This window comes from Canis lupus, chromosome X (assembly GCF_048164855.1).
Source record: "Canis lupus baileyi chromosome X, mCanLup2.hap1, whole genome shotgun sequence".
NCBI classification, from domain to species: Eukaryota; Metazoa; Chordata; class Mammalia; order Carnivora; family Canidae; genus Canis; species Canis lupus.
Window position 1 is genome coordinate 84,327,112 of NC_132876.1, and position 19,605 is coordinate 84,346,716.

The 19,605-nt window shown below is 47.0% G+C and overlaps 2 protein-coding genes and 1 pseudogene across 8 annotated transcripts in view; 1 reads left to right on the forward strand and 2 right to left on the reverse strand.

Annotated features, from left to right (window-relative positions):
• Window positions 1-4,843, reverse strand: part of RBM10 (RNA binding motif protein 10) — a 29,242-nt gene extending 24,399 nt beyond the window's left edge. For 2 of the 7 annotated variants that reach the window (XM_072815698.1, XM_072815697.1), the window contains exons 1-2: window positions 4,372-4,843; window positions 2,316-2,457 (exon numbers count right to left, since the gene is read on the reverse strand). In XM_072815698.1, the coding sequence (XP_072671799.1) occupies window positions 2,316-2,457; window positions 4,372-4,636 (407 nt within the window). In that variant the 5' untranslated portion in view covers window positions 4,637-4,843. Of the gene's footprint in view, window positions 1-2,315; window positions 2,458-4,340 lie in introns of all 7 variants that reach the window. The other 5 variants (XM_072815696.1, XM_072815694.1, XM_072815701.1 and 2 more) reach the window with 3 other exon arrangements.
• Window positions 4,844-4,881: 38 nt separating this feature from the next.
• Window positions 4,882-7,406, forward strand: NDUFB11 (NADH:ubiquinone oxidoreductase subunit B11). The gene is made up of 3 exons (XM_072815819.1): window positions 4,882-5,396; window positions 6,882-7,012; window positions 7,180-7,406. The coding sequence occupies exons 1-3, from the start codon at window positions 5,190-5,192 to the stop codon at window positions 7,304-7,306; spliced, it is 465 nt and encodes a 154-aa protein (XP_072671920.1). The 5' UTR covers window positions 4,882-5,189; the 3' UTR covers window positions 7,307-7,406.
• Window positions 7,407-13,887: 6,481 nt separating this feature from the next.
• Window positions 13,888-14,482, reverse strand: LOC140627446 (myosin regulatory light polypeptide 9 pseudogene; annotated as a pseudogene).
• Between the last annotated feature and the right edge of the window lie 5,123 nt (window positions 14,483-19,605).

Below are 19,605 nucleotides of genomic sequence, written 5' to 3' on the forward strand. Positions count from 1 at the left end.
CAACTTTGATAAATAAGAGAGCAAAGTGGGAGCTAAGTTAAGAAATTCTACAAAGCCACAGTAACAAAAACAATAAGGTTCTGGTATGAGAATTAAGCAAATAGACCAACAAAACAAATCAGATTACTCAAGACAGATCCACATACATGAGGAGACTTGAAATGAGATGACATAGTACCAATCAATAAAGAAAGAAAGGACTATTTAAAAGGTGGTACTGGGAAAACTGTCCACTATATGGAGGAACACAAAACCAGAACCTAATTTATAACCATATTCAAAAGTGTACTCTACATGTTATTAAAGATCTGAATGTGAAAGGGAAAACTTCAGAGTGTAAAAATCTTTGTAATCCATAGGTAGGAACAGAGAAGGTTCTGAAAGCACAGATTATAAGAGAAAAAAGTGATGAATTTTACAGATATCCATCCTTCAGGGAATCATTAAGTAAAAGGCAACAGGCACACACCATGGTGTCCTTGGGACCAATTAGAAGCAAAGCACTCATATACACATGGCAAGGGAGACAGATCTTAAAAATGCAGTGCTGAGTAATACAAAGTTCAGGAAACAATGAAAACTGTAGCACTCTGCCATTTGTATAAATAGAAAACACAGACGCTCAAAGCAGGGCTACATATTTTAGAAGAGATAAATTTCAAACAGGAGAGAGCAGCTGCCTACAGCCATGGGCATTGGAAATAAAAAGGACTGGAGGGTATTATGCTGAGTGAAGTAAGTCAGTCGGAGAAGGACAAACATTATATGTTCTCATTCATTTGGGGAATATAAATAATAGTGAAAGGGAAAATAAGGGAAGGGAGAAGAAATGTGTGGGAAATATCAGAAAGGGAGACAGAACATAAAGACTGCTAACTCTGGGAAACGAACTAGGGGTGGTAGAAGGGGAGGAGGGCGGGGGGTGGGAGTGAATGGGTGACGGGCACTGGGTGTTATTCTGTATGTTAGTAAATTGAACACCAATAAAAAAAATAATAATAATAAAAAATAAAAAAAAAAAAGAAGAAGATAAAAAAAAAAAAAAAGGAAATAAAAAGGAAAAAAACAAATATGGCAAGAGAAGGCCCTATAGTGACCCATGATAGAAATCAACCTTGAACTGAAAAGGTAGGATTTAACTCAAACCTCTGCACTTGAGGTCCTCTGAAAGCCAAAAGAAAGTGGCTTTATTTGGTTATAAAGTCTGAAGCAAGTATGTCACCTACTCAAACTCAGAAACTGCCACAGAGCATTTCCAGAGAATACTACCCAAAATTGAATGCTTTCAAAAGATTTTTTTTTTTTTTGAGAAGACTGATTAACACTAGATGATGACCACATCTCAAACTTAGGTTCGCTTTTCAGAAAACATTTTTAAAAAGGGTAGTAGAAGAAGAAACCTTTTGTAAGACATTTAAAAAAATTATTTCCTCCCTGACTTTTTATAAATCTACTGACTTGATAGAGGCTTTCTGGAAGATTAGGTCTACTTTCCTATGCACTTTTAAAATGTCAGGAATAGATCATCTGCATGATAATCAACTGGGGAGATCCACCAGGATGGTAAGGGTTGGCCCAAGATCTCTGTATTTTACCAAGTGTCCCGACTGTTTCCTGTTTGTACCAGTTTAAAAATAACCACATGGAAAAAAAATAAAAATAACCATGAGAGTATCCCATTCGAAGACAAGTATCCCATCAGCTTTAGCCCACTTTGTCCCTGAAGTCTTCCACTATCTGACATGGTCTGCCCCATACTTGTCCTGTACAAATGCCTGACTGAAGGCACCACTCCCATCCATCCCTCCAACCCAAAGCCACAGTTCACACCTCTCCCGTTAGAATCCACAGGCGTTTACAACCCGCCACCCACCTGTCACCCACTTCTGCCTCTCCTCCTGCAGTGGCTGTACACACCTTGGTGAATGGCACCATAAGCCTATCTGAGTCACCCAAACTGGAAACTTGGGCCTCAGCTTCCATTCCTTCCTTTCTCTTGATTCTTTCCCAACTTCACAACCAACCATGTCACCTATCAAGTTGTTTCTTAATCACCTGTTTACTGTGTGGTCTCCCTTGTGAGACCCTGAGGGAAAAAGGTGAAGTCTCATCTGTCTCGCTCACCACTGCACTGCCAGAGCCTAGCACAGGTCCTGGCTCACAACAGGTGCCAAGTAAATGTCTGCTGAAAAGAAACCAATCATCTGCTGCACTGTTTCCTCCGCCCAGAAGTCCCCTCCTAGCACCTAACTGGATCAATTTTTACATGAGGATTAGCCTAGGATGCTTGGTAGGGGTGGGAGTGGGAAACTTACCGTCTTTCATACTCCATGTCCTGATAGGGCCTGCGGGGGCTGCTGGGGCCCCTCCTCAGCCGCTGGCTCCGTTTCACTTCCCAGCTACCCCCGCTGCTGCCACCATGATCTGCCAGCCTGGGTGATGCCTCCTGCAGGGACTCTGGGAAAGTAGAAGGAAGGGAGGTGTCAAGGCAGTTGGGGCCTCCTGGAGAATCCCTTGTCAAGGCTATCTGCTGTCCCTCAGCCCAGGGACGTTATTTCCCAACTTCCTGGTGCTCCTGGGGACTACAGTGGGAAGGCAGCCTCTACTGGGCCTGCTCCTTCCTTTCCTCACAAACGGGAGGCTATAGCCCATACCACTAAAACAGCAAGGACAGGGACACCTGGCTGGCTCAGTCAGTAAAATGTGCAGCTCTGGATCTTGGGGTCATGAGTTTAAGCCCCACACTAGGCATAGAGCTTACTTAAATAAAATAGAAACAGCAAGGCCTTCAGCAGAGAGGGATCATCCTGCAGAGAGACCTGGTAGTGCCACTTATTCTGTGATCAGGGCTCTGCCATCTGAGATCGGTAGACAAGTCCAAGCCTGGAGCTATCTGCCTAGGGGGCTCTTGGTGCTGGATGACTTGTCTACAATCAGGCATATCAGGCATGGAGGCAAGACTTTACAACAGGAGTTGTAGGCACCCACCAGGCTCCTTCCATGGGCCCCCAGGTGCTATTTCATCATTCTCCCAATAAGATGTTGGCTGTCTTCAGTGAGACAGTTGACGCCTCCCTGGGCTCCTGGCCAACACAGCTTTGGCCCTCACTCTGCAACTAGCTCAGCCTCCAGCCCTGTCTCTTATGTGAAGCCAGGTCCCAAGGTGGTTCTCTCCCTGGGGCTCTGGGCCCAACTTATTCAGAGGCAAAAGGAGCCCTTCTGAGGCTGCTCCCAACCATTGTGCTGTTCTGCTGGGATGGAAGGGCAGTCACTTCACCCAATCCGCAGGGCAGCCAGGAGAACTAAGTCCCAAAAGCCACGTGACCTGGCTGGGGGTCACCAAGAAGTATCCCAGAATCTTCAGGCCCCACCCTCTGAGCAGGAATCAGGCAAAGCAGGGCAGTAACACTTGCCCAACACTAGGTTGCCACCACACCTTTCCTCCATGTATACACACAACCAATTTTCTCTTCTTCCTTAAGCCACTGGGAACCAGAGCTCCTTGCTCCCAGATGGATAAGAGTTAGAATCACAACCAAGGGCCCCAGTGGATGAGAGCCAGATACAAAACCCTCAGTAGACTCTGGCAAAGAGGTCAGAGTCACACACTGGTATCCACAACAGATAGGGACCAAAGTCACAGACACGCACCCCGAATTAAAATGGACCAAAATCACAAGACAGGAACCCACAATAAATACGGGCCATAATCACACACTGAGGTCCTTTCAAAGGATGAGCGTCAGAGTCACAGATACGAACCCCTCCCCAAAGAAGGGGCAGTAAGTCATACACACATTCCTTGTGCTCCCTCCCCACCTAGCAAGTGGATTAGGGCCAGTTCCAAGAAGACTCCCTATGGATAAGGACCCTTCCCCATGGATAAGGACCTGAGTTACAGCAGAGACTGCAAGAATAAAGACCAGAGTCATACAGACGTTTTCCCTCCTCCTCCTCCTCCACCCAAGAATAAGAACCAGAGCCACGGAATACTTTCCCATGGACAGGTAAGTGCCCAAGTCACACAGAGAAGACAGCACACCCTCTCCCCTATGGATAAAGACCTCGACCTCTCCACGGATAAAGTTCCGTGTCGCAGACACAGTAAGCCACATTAGCCCACTCTCATCGGTCCCTCCCTTCCCCCAACCCGCGTGCACCCATCCTGTGCTCCAATCGCGCACGCGCCTCCGCTCTCTAAACCGAGGGGGGGGGGAAGACACCCCCCTCCCGGGCTCAGGCCATGCACCCATCTCCTGGTTCCGTGCGTAGCCCAGGCCCACATCCCGCAGTCCGCCCTCGAGCCTCCTCTCCGCCCCCGCCCGCCCCCGGCCCCTTACCTCCGCCCCCACGACCAGCGACGACGCTCACCTTCTCGGCCCGGGCTGTCAAGGGAGGGCTCCCGGACATCACCTCGGCGCGCCGCCACCTCCTCCAACTCTCCCAGCTCAGCCGGAGCCGGCCCGCACCACCGCCAAGTCCGAGGCTGGAGGCAGAAGGGTGGAGGAGCGGGGAGGGGAGAAGCGCCAAGCGCGCTACCCTCCCCAGGAAACCCACTGCCGCCTACTCCCAGCCGGCTGCAATCACCAGCACAAAATGGCGACGACGAGCAGAGAGCCGGCGCTTCGACCACCATCCACCTACTAAGGGAGCGCGCTCTGGCCGGCCTCGTCTATTGGTCGCTGGCCGCCGACGGCCAGCCCTGGCCAGCTCTGATTGGCAAGCGTATGCCACCTCCCCACTCTCCTTGCGAACGCTCGCAAGTCTGGAAAAGGAGTAGCTATTGGCTAATCCCGCGAGGCCCGCTTTTTAGAAGCTTGGCTTCCTTCGAAGATGAAAGACAAACGGAAACTCCGCCCCTTCCCCCAGAGGGCGAGGGAAATCTCCGTGCCATTGGCTGGGACTTGCACCCACCCAAATGTCAACGCTTTCTTATCAAGGAAAGGGGCAGAGTTATCCGCCAGAAACTCCTTAGCCTGACGGGGGGAGGGGGAGGTTAAGAAAATGGTCGCCCCCATGAGGTCATGACAGAGGGCTACTCAGCGCCTCATCTCATTTGAGAAGCAAATCCAATCTCGGGACCTATTTAGTGCGGCGGGGCGGAGCGACAATTGTCGCGCTCGGGTCAACTGCAGCTGCGCACAATCGCATTTCCGTCCCCGCCCCTGAGAGCCTGCAGAACCATTGTCATGGCGGCGGGGCTGTTAGGTCTGGGCGCTCGCCGCCTTTTGGCAGTAGCGGCGACGCGAGGGCTCCCGGTCGCCCATGTTCGCTGGGAATCCAGCTCGTCCAGGGCCGTGATCGCCCCGTCGGCTGTGGCAGGAAAGCGGACGCCGGAACCGACTGTACGCTGGCAGGAGGACCCAGATCCGGAGGACGAAAACCTCTATGAGAAGGTGAGAGGGAGGGGAAACGGGTCGCCAGAAGGGTCAATCGGGGGCCGGTGGACGGGGCGCTGTAGAGGACGTTCTTAGGCGGCTGTGGATTGCGCTGCTGGTGAAATCCTCGAAGACTTGGGAACTTTCCCTAGCTTGATTTCCTTCTTTGTCCTCTGGTAATCTCAGGTCAGGGCCAGAGGCGAGACTGCCTTTATTTTGCAGACATATATCAAACCTGAAGTGAGCAATGCTCAAAACACATTAGAAACAGTACAGTATGACAATGATACTCACATGGTGCTTGCTCAGTGCCCGTGCTCTAAACGCTTGACTTACGTTATCTAATCCTCAAAACAACCCTGTTTAGAAGTAGGTACTATTAGCATACCCATTCTACAGCTGAGGAAACTGAAAAATAAAGATGTTAAGTGACTTGCCCAGACTCGCACAACTGAACGTGTGATCCAACCAGGTCTGCTGGGCTGTGGTGATAGCAGAGACTCAAATCAGAATGCCGGAGTTGGAATACAGGCATTGACAGTTACTCATCTTGGTGACCTTGGGCAAGTAGCTTATCTCCTTGGTGCCTCTTTGTAAAATGGGGAAAGTATTAGGACACCTTCTAGAAAATAAAATACTACATCTGCCTGATGTAATCAAATGGATCAAAATGCTCAGAACAGCAGTTGGTATTTAGTATCCAGCATTAGAAGGTGTTAATTATTGTTGCTACTTTCTGCCTTACTGGGATATTGTGATGTTTGTGTGTGGCACACAGTAGGTTATTCATCAGTACTGTCCTCTGGCTTGGGTATATAGAATGTTTATTCACTTATTCATTCATTTTTGTGAATAAGGAGCCAGGGCCTGTTGTATGCCAGGGGCAGTTCAGGGCTCTAGAGGTTCAGCAATGTGGAAATCAAATAAAGCTCATGCTTTTGTAGAGCTCATATGATAATGGAGAACACAGAAGATAAACATGTAAAATATTTGGAAACAGTAACATTGAGTATGTAATATATAAGACAATGTGTTAGGATCTAGGGAGATGCTACCTTGGTAAACTAGTAACTGCTAGAAAGGAAGTTCAGTAAGATAAATAGATGGAGAGTGACTTAGGGGTAGAGGGTAATTTTATTAGATGAAACTATAGGAAATTGGCTATATTCAACCATTTTTAACCTATAAAAGTGGCAATTTCCTGTAGTTTGGATAAAGTGACTAGGGAATGCTCTCTAAGGGAAGTGATTATGAAGCCAACACTTTGAATGAGGAGACAGATCTAGCTATGACGAGATCTGGAGGAAAGGCTTTCCAGGCAGAGGGAATAGCAAAGGCCCTGTGGTAGAAAGGAGTTTACAACTCCTAAGACTAGAAGGAGGAATTAAATGAGAGAGAGGAGATTGGTCTGAGGTGAAATCGGAGACCAACTGATGTAGGGCCAGCATAAGGCTTTTTGTGGAGCCACAGGAAGCCCTCATTGTCCTCTTCTTCTTGCCATAGAACCCAGACTCCCATGGTTACGACAAGGATCCTGTTGTGGACCTCTGGAACATGCGGGTCGTCTTTTTCTTTGGCTTCTCCATTGTCTTGGTCTTTGGCAGCACCTTTGTAGCTTATCTGCCTGATTACAGGTGCATGGGAATGTCCAAGAGAGTGGAATGGGTGGGGGTGGGGGCGGAGGTTGAAGGGGACTGTGCCAGGAATCCCATTCTTTGTGCCAGTGGGGAAGGGGGAGCTAAGATGGGGATTGGTGTCCAGTGAAGCTCCCTCACATCTTCCCCCATTCCACTGCCTCCAGAATGCAGGAGTGGGCCCGCCGGGAAGCTGAGAGGCTTGTGAAATACCGAGAGGCCAATGGCCTCCCCATCATGGAATCCAACTGCTTTGACCCCAGCAAGATCCAGCTGCCAGAGGATGAGGACTGATCTGTTACCAAGCGGGGCTCAAGAAGCATCACCTTCTCCACTGCCTGCCTGTCGTTCTGCCGTTTCTTTAGAGCACCTAATTAAAGGGACTGAAAGTCTGGCTGGCTGGTGTTGGTTTTGTTGTGTGTGGGGAGGGGGATGTGGGAACAGGGTGTCGGGTCTTAAAAGACCACTGCAGCCTTTTCCGGGTGTTCTGGTTATCTGTTGCTGGGTAACGAACACCATAAGACTCGATGGGTTAAGATGACAATTTAGTATTATCTTCCATGGTCCTGTGGTTGACTGGGCTTTAGCTAGGTGGCTCTTCCTGGGGCCTTAGGTGGTTGTAGTCAGATGGTGGCTGGGGGGCCCAGGGGTATCTGAAGGCTTAACTGGGATGGACGTCCAAGGTGGCTTCTTCACTCACATATCTGGCACTTTGGTGTCCTTCCATGTGGCATCTCTCTCCAGCAGAATAGTCTGAGCTTCTTATATGGTAGCTCAGGGCTCCTCTGGATGGAGGTGTAGCATATAGGAAGAAATCAGTGGCAACCATCCTAGAAGAAGGGCCTGGATGACTGGGGATTGAGGGTGGTGTGTCAGAGCAGGGCTTTTCTACTGCTGAGGATGAGTGTTTGTCTCCCTAGCTATCTTCTCAGTTTCTCTCTGTGCTTTGGAGTTTCTGCCTATCTTGCGTTTTGGTGAGTCTGGATGGGTCTCTACCTCAAGACGCACATCTCTGTATGCATGTGTGTCTTTGCCTGCTCCCCTTCTCTGTCTCTCTCTCTTTCTCTCACAGGAATTCTCCCCCTGCACATTCTTTCTCTGGGAATAGGCTGTCTCCTTGCATCAAGGGCTCATTCTGTCTCTCTGGTTTCTGGAAGATGGAGTAGGAGACTTGCTCTGGCTGTTTATTTCCAGGGAGTTTCTCCTAAATCCCTGTTAAGTCTGGACATCTAAGCTCCCTGTCATGCCCCTAGCATCTCTGCCCTCTCCCCGGTGGCCCCATTCCACAACTCATACCTCAAAACTCCACACCACATGCTCATTGCTACCATCTCCGTGCATTCTCTGCTTGGGACTTCAGAGAATGCAGGAACCCCCATTTACTGGCTACCAGAAGAAAATCTGGCCTGCTGGACCCACTGCTAGAAGGTGATGTCTCTACCCCTAGCTACTGAGTCTCAAGAGGAGCCCTAGTCCACTGGTACGTGGCCAAGGTGGGAGCACTGTCCATGTGAACAGTGACCACGTGAGCAGTTTCACTCCCTGAGTGCTTCCTTGTGAGCCTGTCTCCCAACCTGAGGATAGGCCCCAAAGCAGAGTATCCTAACATGTAAAGGGTACACTCTCCACCCTCCAGCCTGTAGTTACTGGGACTGGAAGTGAAAGGGACATGTCCCAGCCACCGAGTACCTGAGTACTCTGGGGTAATACTCCCTATAATAAACCTCAGCCTGTTGCCGTCATACCCTGCTGTTGGTCTGGAGAACCTATCCCCCCATGACCCCATCCAGGAGGTAAGCTCCATGAAGGCAAATTCTCAGGCATGCCTGTTCACTTACAGCAGGAGTTGGTACAGTGCTTGAGAAACATGGTATTGTTACCTCGGGTATAGGTGCCATCCCTTACCATCAATGCCCTTCAGGCTCACTGCCGCTGGGGATGAGCACTCCAATGCACCCCCCCGCCCCCTACCCCCGTTCTGCCTCCTCATCAAGCTCTCGGGATCTCAAGAAACTTCCATTCTGGGGCAGCCTGGGTGGCTCAGCGGTTTAGCTCTGCCTACAGCCCAGGGTGTAATCCTGGAGACCCGGGATTGAGTCAGGTTCGCTGCATGGAGCCTGTTTCTCCCTCTGCCTGTGTCTCTGCCTCTCTCTGTGTATGTCTCTATGAATAAATAAATAAAACCTTAAAAAAAAAAGAAACCTCCATTCTGGCCAAACTGGAGCCTGCACTTAAGACTAAATCCTGAAATCCATGCCTTTGCTTCCTTTCTGATGGCAACAATACCACCTACCCCCAACCTCCTTCACTGGGGCCCAGCCCCACTGGCCACCTCAAAACTCTTTTATTCTGACCATTGAATTAAAATGTACATACAGCTTTCAAAGCTCATTTACTTTTTACAAGCTGGACACTCTCATATAACCAGCACCCAGGTCAAGAAACAACATGAACACACTAGAAGCTCCCTTCAGCTCCACTGCCACCCCCCCCCCTTGCTCCAAGGGTGACCACTCCTGACCTCGAACAACCTAAGTTACTTTTGTCTGCTTTGGGACTTCCATATAAGTGCAAGTATACATTTTTCTGTCCAGCTTCTTTCATTCAGCATGATGTTTGTGAGATGGATCCATGTTGTTATGTAATTGGTAGTTTGTCCATTCTTGTTGCTGTAATCTCTTCCATTGTGTGAATAAATCACACTCCATCCATTCCAGTGTTGATGGGCATTTGGGTAGTTTTCTGTGTGGGGCTATTAAGAATAATTCTGTGAACATTCTTGTACCTATCTTTTTGTTGCTCGGATAGATGCCCTCATTTCTCTCAGGCATATACCTAGAATACAAGTCATGGAGTAAAACGTGATCAGCTTGGATAGATGACACCAATTTTCCAATCTCCACGATCCCCAGTGGCGAACGCCACATCCCCACCATCACTCAGCGCCCTCCATCATTCTCACTGTAGCCATTCTGGGTGAGCCACTGACCTTTTAAGGACCACAGTGAGATGAAGAGGTGGAAGTTTGTTGCCTACTGTGTGCTAAGTCCTGACTGTATGCCAGGCCCTGATACATACCAGGATCCTTGTCCTCAGGAATTTCCCAGGCTGGGGGTGAGGGTGGGGGCCGGTGTGAGTGGTCAGAGCACCTATGCCCTGCCATTTGACCCCAGGGATATTTGAACCTTGATATGCAGGGCCCTGCTCTGCTCTAGCAACATAACAGATACCAACCTCCTTCACCCTTCAATCTAAAAGAGCATCTACTATGTGCAAGGCTGAGGGAACAAGACAGTCACAGACCCTGTAACAGATACTGTCAGTTCCCTGCCCGTATCCCTGTGTCCTTACAGCTCCAGTGTGCACTGGCCAACCGCCAACTGCTAGTGTCTGGATGTCTGTGCTGGAGGGCTTCTGCTCAAGCTGCTTGTTTGTTTGTTTGTCTGTTGGGAGAGGGTAAGCATGCATTAAATTTGAGGGGGATGGGGTGGGCAGGCTGGCTCAGTCCATGGAGCATCTGACTCTTGATCTCCAGGTAGTGAGTTTGAGCCCTACATTGAGTGCAGAGATCACTTAAAAACAAGCAAACAAAAAAACAAAAACAAAACAAAACAACAACAAAAAAAACAAGCAAACAAATTCAAGGGGGATCAGGAGTGCAAGGTGACAGAGGCTAGTATGTAAATAGGGTAGTCACTTGATTTTGGCTCAGGTCATGATCTCAGGGTGGTGAGATTGAACCCCATGTTGGGCTCTGTGCTCAGCAGGGAGTCTGCTTGAGAGTCTCTCTCTTTCCCTCTCCCTCTGCAACCCTCTACCCCTGCATACTCTCTCTAAAATAAATAAATAAATCTTTAAAATAATAGGTGATTAGCTTAGGCCTTGTTGAAAAAGGATTTAAAAAAAAGAAAAGAAAGATGAGGGCACCTGGGTGGCTCAGTCGGTTAAATGCCTTTGGCTTGGCTCATGGTCTCAGGGCCCTGAGATTGAGCCCTGCATCAGACTCCCTGTTCAGTGGGGAGCCTGCTCCTCCCTCTCCCTCTCCCCCTCCCCCTTGCTCATGCTTTCTCTCTTTCTCACACTCTCCCAAATAAATAAAATCTTTAAAAGTAAGTATATAAAAAAAGAAAGATGATTTTTTCTTGAGGGAAAAAATGAAGAAAACAAGAGACAAGCTATGCAGATGCAAAAACATTTCTGGCGAAGGGAACAACTAGTACTGTCCCTGAAGCAAGATGTGCCTGAGCTGTTCAAGGAGCAGCTTGAGGCTAAGGAGATATCTGGGGCAAACCTATTATTGCTGAAACATGACACAGATAAGAAAATTGATGCATGAATCAAATCGTTACTGTAAAAATTAACCCCCCTAAAAAATGAATCACTGTAAGTAATTTCAGAAAAATGAAAATCGCCAAAACCAGCTTTGGGTTAAGTGTGCCAGTGTATGGCATTGAACAAGGAACTAAACTGGCTTATAATTCACTCCAGGGAAAACTCTTAATAGAAATTGATCAGAGAGGTATGATTCCAATTTTTAAATGTTAATGTTTGTAAGCAGAGCCAATATATCAGAGGTTCAGTTGTGTATGAGACAGAGGAGTGAATCCAGGGCCAGCCAGGATTCCGACAAGGCACCTTGGAATCAACCATCATTGGAAGAGTTCCTTCCTTCCTTCCTTCCTTCCTTCCTTCCTTCCTTCCTTCCTTCCTTCCTTCCTTCCTTCCTTCCTTCCTTCCTTCCTTCCTTCCTTCATCCCACAAATATTTACTGGGTTCCTACTGTGTGACAGGGGAGAGAGACAGTAGTGAATAAAACAGGCAAAAATCTCTGCCTTCTTGGAGCTGACTTCTATAAAATACAGATAATAAATGGAAAAAACAAATACCAATTTTGTTTTTTTAAAGATTTACTTATTCATTTATGATAGGCATAGAGAGAGAGAGTCGCAGAGACACAGGAGGAGGGAGAAGCAGGCTCCATGCCGGAAGCCCGACGTGGGACTCGATTCCGGGACTCTAGGATCGTGCCCTGGGCCAAAGACAGGTGCCAAACTGCTGAGCCACCCAGGGAATCCCCCAAATACCAATTTTTAATAATGCTTATTGCTAGATCAATAAGTAAAATGTATAATATAGTGATAAATGTAAAGGAGAAAAATGAAGCAGGAAAGGGTAAAGCGAGTGAATGTGTGTGTGTGTGAATGTGTGAATGTGTGAATTTTAACTATTGTGGCCAGGAAAAAGGCCTCACTGAGATGAGACATTTGAGAAAGACCTAAAGGAAGTGTCTGAAGAGAGAGCTTTGAAACAAGAGCCATGATTGCAAGACAATCATGGTGGTTAAGGGCACAGATTCTTTTTTTTTTTTTTTTTGTATTTTTTTATTGGAGTTCGATTTGTCAAAATACAGCATATCACCCAGTGCTCATCGTCTCAAGAGCCCCCCTCAGTGCCCATCACCCAGTCACTCCAACCCCTGCCCACCTCCCCTTCCACCACCCCTTGTTTGTTTCCCAGAGTTAGGAGTCTCTCATGTTCTGTCTCCTTCTCTGATATTTCCCACTCATTTTCTCTCCTTTCCCCTTTATTCCCTTTCACTATTTTTTATATTCCCCGGATGAATGAGACCATATAATGTTTGTCCTTCTCTGATTGACTTATTTCACGCAGGATAATACCCTCCAGTTCCATCCACGTTGAAGCAAATGGTGGGTATTCATCGTTTCTAATGGCTGAGGAATATTCCATTGTATACATAGACCACATATTATTCATCCATTCATCTTTCGATGGACACCGAGGCTCCTTCCACAGTTTGGCTATTGTGGACATTGCTGCTATAAACATTGGGGTGCAGGTGTCCCGGCGTTTCACTGCATCTGTATTTTGGGGTAAATCCCCAGCAGTGCAATTGCTGGGTCATAGGGTAGCTCTATTTTTAACTCTTTGAGGAACCTCCACACAGTTTTCCAGAGTGGCTGTACCAGTTCACATTCCCACCAACAGTGCAAGAGGGTTTCCCTTTCCCACATCCTCTCCAAAATTTGTTGTTTCCTGTCTTGTTAATTTTCCCCATTCTCACTGGTGTGAGGTGGTATCTCATTGTCTTTTTGATTTGTATTTCCCTGATGGCCAGTGATGCAGAGCATTTTCTCATGCACTTGTTGGCTATGTCTATGTCTTCCTCTGTGAAATTTCTGTTCATGTCTTTTGCCCACTTCCTGATTGGATTTTTTGTTTCTTTGCTGTTGAGTTTAATAAGTTCTTTATAGATCTTGGACACTAGCCCTTTATCTGATAGGTCATTTGCAAATATCTTCTCCCATTCTGTAGGTTGTCTTTTAGTTTTGTTGACTGTTTCTTTTCTTTTCTTTTCCTTTTTTTTCAGTGTTCAGACTTCTATTTAAGATTCTGTCTCCCTTGGGTCAAATGTCCAACCTACATGCATCTTCTGGATCACTCTCCCGGTGGGGTGGGCTGTGTTCTGGTGGCTGAGCAGGGCACAGAGGAGGGGTATGGCATCCTTCCATCTGAGAAAGGACCTTGGTGAGGTTAGTGGCAGTGGCAGTGGCTGGGAAAGAGCTGTCATGCCCTGCATGGGGTGCATGCGAAGTTGCTTCCAACAGGACAGAGGGCCTGTCCTGCGGGGAGCAGCCCTGAGGCCCAGCTCCCTAGAAGACAGTTCTCTCTTGGGGTGGGGGAGGTCATGGTGGAACACCTGCTTCATGTTGGCTGTGGGCCCCTTGCCTGGCACTGTGTGTGCTCAGCCTGTTCCTCCACAAGGAGCTGGGCCCCTAGCCCCTCAGAGGGAGGATCCCCTGAGAGGGTCCTGTGGAATCACGGGCATGGAGCTGATACACAGTGAGAGGGGGGAACAGGAGTGGGACAGGGGCCTGGGCATGGGCATCCGGAGTGGCCTAGTCGTCCTTGTCCTTGGCACCATGCTTGAGAATGCAAGTGAACTCCACGTAGTTGAAGTTGCCTTTCTTATCAATGGGTGCCTCTCGGTACATCTCGTCCACTTCCTCGTCCGTGAAGTGGTCACCCATGGTGGTGAGCAGCTCCCGAAGGTGGTCCTCATGGATAAAACCTGAAGCCTCCTTATCGAAGCAGGCAAAGGCATTTCGGATCACATCTTTAGGGTCTGTGCCATTCAGCTTCTCCCCAAACATGGTGAGAAACATGGTGAAGTTGATGGGCCCTGGGGCCTCACTCATCATGCCCTCGAGGTACTCATTGGTGGGGTTCTTTCCCAGTGAGGCCAGCATGTCATGCAAGTCCTCCTTGTCAATGAAGCCATCTCGGTTCTGGTCAATCATGTTGAAGGCCTCCTTAAACTCCTGGATCTGGGACTGGTCAAACATCGTGAAGACATTGGAAGTGCCCGCTGTGGCTGCTTCCTGGTGGTTTTGGCCTTGGTCCACTTACTGGACATCTTGGCTTCAGGTGGGTGGGGCTTCCCTGGTGCGGAGAAGGTGCTCGCTCGCTGCGTGGGGCTGGTCTTGTTGACTGTTTCTTTTGCTGTGCAGAAGCTTCTTATCTTGATGAAGTCCCAATAATTCATTTTTGCTTTTTGTTTCCCTTGCCTTCATAGATATATCTTGCAAGAAGTTGCTGTGGCCAGGTTCAAAAAGGGTGTTGCCTGTGTTCTCCTCTAGGATTTTGATGGATTCTTGTCTCACATTTAGATCTTTCATCCATTTTGAGTTTATCTTTGTGTATGGTGCAAGAGAATGGTCTAGTTTCGTTCTTCTGCGCGTGGCTGTCCAATTTTCCCAGCACCATTTATTGAAGAGACTGTCTTTTTTCCAGGGGATAGTCTTTCCTGCTTTGTCGAATATTAGTTGACCATAGAGTTGAGGGCCCATTTCTGGATTCTCTATTCTGTTCCATTGATCTATGTATGTTTTTGTGCCCGTACCACACTGTCTGGATTTTCACAGCTTTGTAGTACAACTTGAAATCTGGCATTGTGATGCCCCCGGCTCTGGTTTTCTTTTTTTTTTTATTTTTATTTTTATTTTATTTATTTATTTTTTTTTTTAAGAGAGAGGGAGAGAGAGAGAGGCAGAGACACAGGCAGAGGGAGAAGTAGGCTCCATGCACCAGGAGCCCAACATGGGATTCGATCCCAGGTCTCCAGGATCGCGCCCTGGGCCAAAGGCAGGCGCTAAACCGCTGCGCCACCCAGGGATCCCTGGTTTTCTTTTTTAATATTCCCCTGGCTATTCGGGGTCTTTTCTGATTCCACACAAATCTTAAGATGATTTGTTCCCACTCTCTGAAGAAAGTCCATGGTATTTTGATAGGGATTGCCTTAAATGTGTAAATTGCCCTGGGTAGCATTGACATTTTCACAATGTTAATTCTTCCAATCCATGAGCATGGAATATTTCTCCATCTCTTTGTGTCTTCCTCAATTTCTTTCAGAAGTGTTGTGTAGTTTTTAGGGTATAGATCCTTTACCTCTTTGGTTAGGTTTATTCCTAGGTATCTTATGCTTTTGGGTGCAATTGTCAATGGGATTGACTCCTTAATTTCTCTTTCTTCAGTTTCATTGTTAGTGTATAGAAATGCCACTGATTTCTGGACATTGATTTTGTATCCTGCCACACTGCCGAGTTGCTGTATGAGTTCTAGCATTCTTGGGGTGGAGTCTTTTGGGTTTTTCTACTACAGGATCATGTCATCTGCAAAGAGGGAGAGTTTGACTTCCTCTTTGCCAATTTGAATGCCTTTTATCTCTTTTTGTTGCCTGATTGCTGAGGCTAGGACTTCTAGTACTATGTTGAATAGCAGTGATGAGAGTGGATATCCCTGTTGTGTTCCTGATCTTAGGGGGAAGACTCCCAGTGTTTCCCCATTGAGAATGATATTTGCTGTGGGCTTTTTGTAGATGGCTTTGAAGATGCTGAGGAATGTTCCCTCTGTCCCTACACTCTGAAGAGTTTTGATCAGGAATGGATGCTGTCTTTTGTCAAATGCTTTCTCTACATTTATTGAGAGGATCATATGGTTCTTCATATGTTCATATGTTTTTTCTCTTGTTGATGTGATGTATCACGTTGATTGCTTTACAAGTGTTGAACCAGCCTTGCATCCCAGGGATAAATCCCACTTGGTCATGGTGAATAATCTTCTTAATGTACTGTTGGATCTTATTGGCTAGTATCTTGTTGAGAGTTTTTGCATCTGTGTTCATCAAGGATATTGGTCTATAATTCTCCTTTTTGGTGGGGTCTTTGTCTGGTTTTGGAATTAAGGTGATGCTGGAAGGGCACAGATTCTTGAGCCAGACTGGCTGGGTTCAAATCACAGCCTCTTCCCCAGATTGTGACCTTATGTACCCATTTTACTCTTTTTTTTTTGAATGCTTTATTTATTTATTTGAGAGACAGGGAGGGAGCAAGAGAAGGAGTTAGCATGGGAGGGGGAGTGGCAGAGGGGGGAAGGATAAGCAGACTCCCCACTGAGCAGGGAGCTGACCCAGGGCTTGGCTCCATCCCAGGACCCTGGAATCATCATGACTTGAGCCAAGGCAGACACTCAAATGGCTAAGCTGCCCAGGTGCCCCTCCCCATTTTACTCTTCTATCAGCAGGGGCTAATGACAGTAAGAGAGGATTAATTTGTGGGTGCTTCTAACAATGCCCGACACAGATTAGCCACTTGTAAATATTGGGTGAATGGTTGAATCCTTATTAACATCAATCTAGTGACCATGGAAGTTTTTTTTTACTAAGTGCCTTAAAAAATGAAATTGTGGTAATTATGGTTTGGGGAATGTTTAGATTGTGGACTCAAAATAGAAGGTGGTTTGGGAATCCCTAGGGATCACTTATGGGAGATTTGGGGTCTGGTATGGAAAGTGGTGGTGGCTTCTGGAGACAAGGTTTGGAAAATGACTTAGGTCAGTCAGGGCCATTAGCAATAGCACTCAGAAGAGTGGCAGGATTCTTGGAGTTAGTCATCTCAAAGGTAGAGAGCATCAGGGGAACTCTGCCAGGGTCAGAATGAAGATCCAGGGTTTCAGCTGAAGTTTGGAAAAAGAGCAGCCATGGATGGAGGCCATGGGGTGTCAAGTACAGGTACCCTCTGGGGGCCTAGAAATGCTGTAGTCTTCTTTTTTGTTCTCTTTCCAACTCCCTCTCCTCATTCAAGACTTTGCTAAATATCAGCTTCTCAGAGATGACTCCCCTTATTTAAAATCTGCATCCCCCTTGCTGTTTATTCTCTACGTTTATTGTTGAGCACCCCCCCCAACCCGCCTCTACTGCACACACAAACTGCATTGGGTGTGTTGTCCTTTTAACCGTGGTCATGCTACCAAAAATTAAACAAAAATAAATGAGGTTATTTCAAAGAGAGAGAGAGAGAGAGAGAGAGAGAGAAGGAGAGGAGGAGGTAGAAAGAGGAGGGAGGGGGGATGGAAGGGAGGGGAGGAGGAAGGAAATCTTCAAAAACCCTAAACCCATCAAGAGGAGGCAGAACTGATGGTTTGGGTCTGGATCACACAGGGCTCTGAATGTCACACTGAGGCTTGGTGCACATGCGGGTGTGGATTTGAACGGATTCCATCCAAATGAAAAACACTCTGCACACACTTTTCAGCCTCTGCTTCTGCCAAGATTCTAAGTCATATTGACTTCTGGGCCATCATTCTTCTTATCTGGAATCTGCTTTCTCCCTTTTCCAGAAAAATTCCACTTGCCCACAGACATGGCCTCTCTGGGGGAAGCTTTAGGGTTTTAAAAAAACAAAAAACAAAACAACCAAACAAGTTCAGAGAGGTCAGTTTGGGATCTGAAAAAGACTTTTGATTAATAAAACTTACCATCTTTAAATTTAATTTTTAAAAAAGATTTTATTTATTTATTCGTAAGAGACACACGGAGAGAGGCAGAGACATAGGCACAGGGAGAAGCAGGCTCCCTGTGGGGAGCCTGGTGTGGGACTCCATCCCAGGACTCTGGGATCACAACGTAAGCCAAAGGCAGACACTTAACTGACTGAGCCTCCCAGGTGCCCCAAACTCAACATTTTTAGTTTAAAGTCTATTTTGTCTGATATAAATATAGCTACACCTGCTTTTTATGGGTCACTACTTGCTTGAAATACCTTTTAGCGTGTCTTCACCTTCAGTCTGTGTCCTTAAGGCAAAAATGAGTCTCTTATAGAGAGTGCATTTTTAGGTCTTGTTTGTTTTTTTTAAATCAATTCAGACATTTTATGTCTTTGGATTGGAGAATTTAATTTATTTATATTTAAGGTAATTATTGATAGGTAAGGATTTATAATTACCATTCTGTTCATTGTTTTCTGGCTCTTTTGTAGGTCTGTTATGCCTTGTTTCTTATCCTACAGTCTTTTTTGGTGCTTTGATGTCTTGGTATCAGTATGCTTTGACTTCTTTATCATGTTCTTTCATGTAAGATTTTTCCCTTGTGGTTACCACGAGGCTTACATAAAGTATCTTAAAATTATAACAATACCCTATTATAAGCTGGTAGAAAGCTAACTTCAATAGCAGTCCTAAACTTGACACTTTTTACTTCTCCCCAGCATAATTTAGGTTATCAATGTTACAGTTTATGTATTTTACATATTGTGTAATCAATAACAGATTGTGATAGTTGTGATTTCTCACGTTTGTTTTTTAACCTTTGTAAAAAAGATTTTACTTATTCATGAGAGACACAGAGAAAGGCAGAGACATAGGCAGGAGCAGGCTCCTCAGTGGGACTCAACCCCCAAACTAGGATCACGCCCTGAGCTGAAGGCAGATGCTCAACCGCTAAGCCACCAGGCATCCCTGTTTTTTAACTTTTAAATTTAGGAATATATTTTTTAAAGATTTGATTCATTCGTGAAAGACACAGAGAAAGAAAGAGAGAGAGGTAGGCAGAAGCAGGTTCCATGCCAGGAGCCTGACGTGGGACTCGGTCTCAGGTCTCCAGGATCACGCCCTCGGCCAACGGCAGGCCCTAAACCGCTGAGCCACCCAGGGATCCCCTGCTTCCTAACTTTTAAACTAGAGTTGTAAGCTAATTACAGTACCACCATTGCCATATTACACAACCATACAGAAAACACAATTACAAAGTGTAAACATATTTTTTAAAAAGTCACACATGTGCACACACGCCGGAAAAATTTCCCAGACTAGGATGAAGCTCCAGAGTTTTGAATACAAGTCAGTCCCTGTGCGCTAGATGAGAGACAAAATAGCAGCCGTCTGGAGTTACTCTTCAAAAGTGTTTAGGACCTGCCCCCAGGTCTCTGCGTTCCTTAGTGCCGCCGCTGCGCAGACTCCTCGCTCCACTGCGTGCGTACAACACTGGCTCCGTCTCTCTTCCCGGGCACCGAACCCGACACCTTAGGGGACCAGCTGAGAGCAGCTGGGCTGAGCTCACCACCTCTTTGCAGGCCCACCCGTCTCGGCGCCATTAGGTGTTCGGGAAGGGGCGGAGCCAGTTGTGACCGATCTGTGGGCCCCTAACCGCCCTAGGGTTAATCAGCTGTTCCTCAGAGCCGCTCTGACACCTTTAGATGGTGGGCTCCAGGCTGAAAGGGCTGAAAGGGCGGCGGGCAGCC

Bases quoted from the DNA above. Each gene is read 5' to 3' on its own strand.
- NDUFB11 (XM_072815819.1), top strand. From the start codon at position 5,190: ATGGCGGCGGGGCTGTTAGGTCTGGGCGCTCGCCGCCTTTTGGCAGTA. The intron at 5,397-6,881 runs GTGAGAGGGAGG...TTCTTGCCATAG, and splicing joins ACGAAAACCTCTATGAGAAG to AACCCAGACTCCCATGGTTA. The intron at 7,013-7,179 runs GTGCATGGGAAT...CACTGCCTCCAG, and splicing joins GCTTATCTGCCTGATTACAG to AATGCAGGAGTGGGCCCGCC.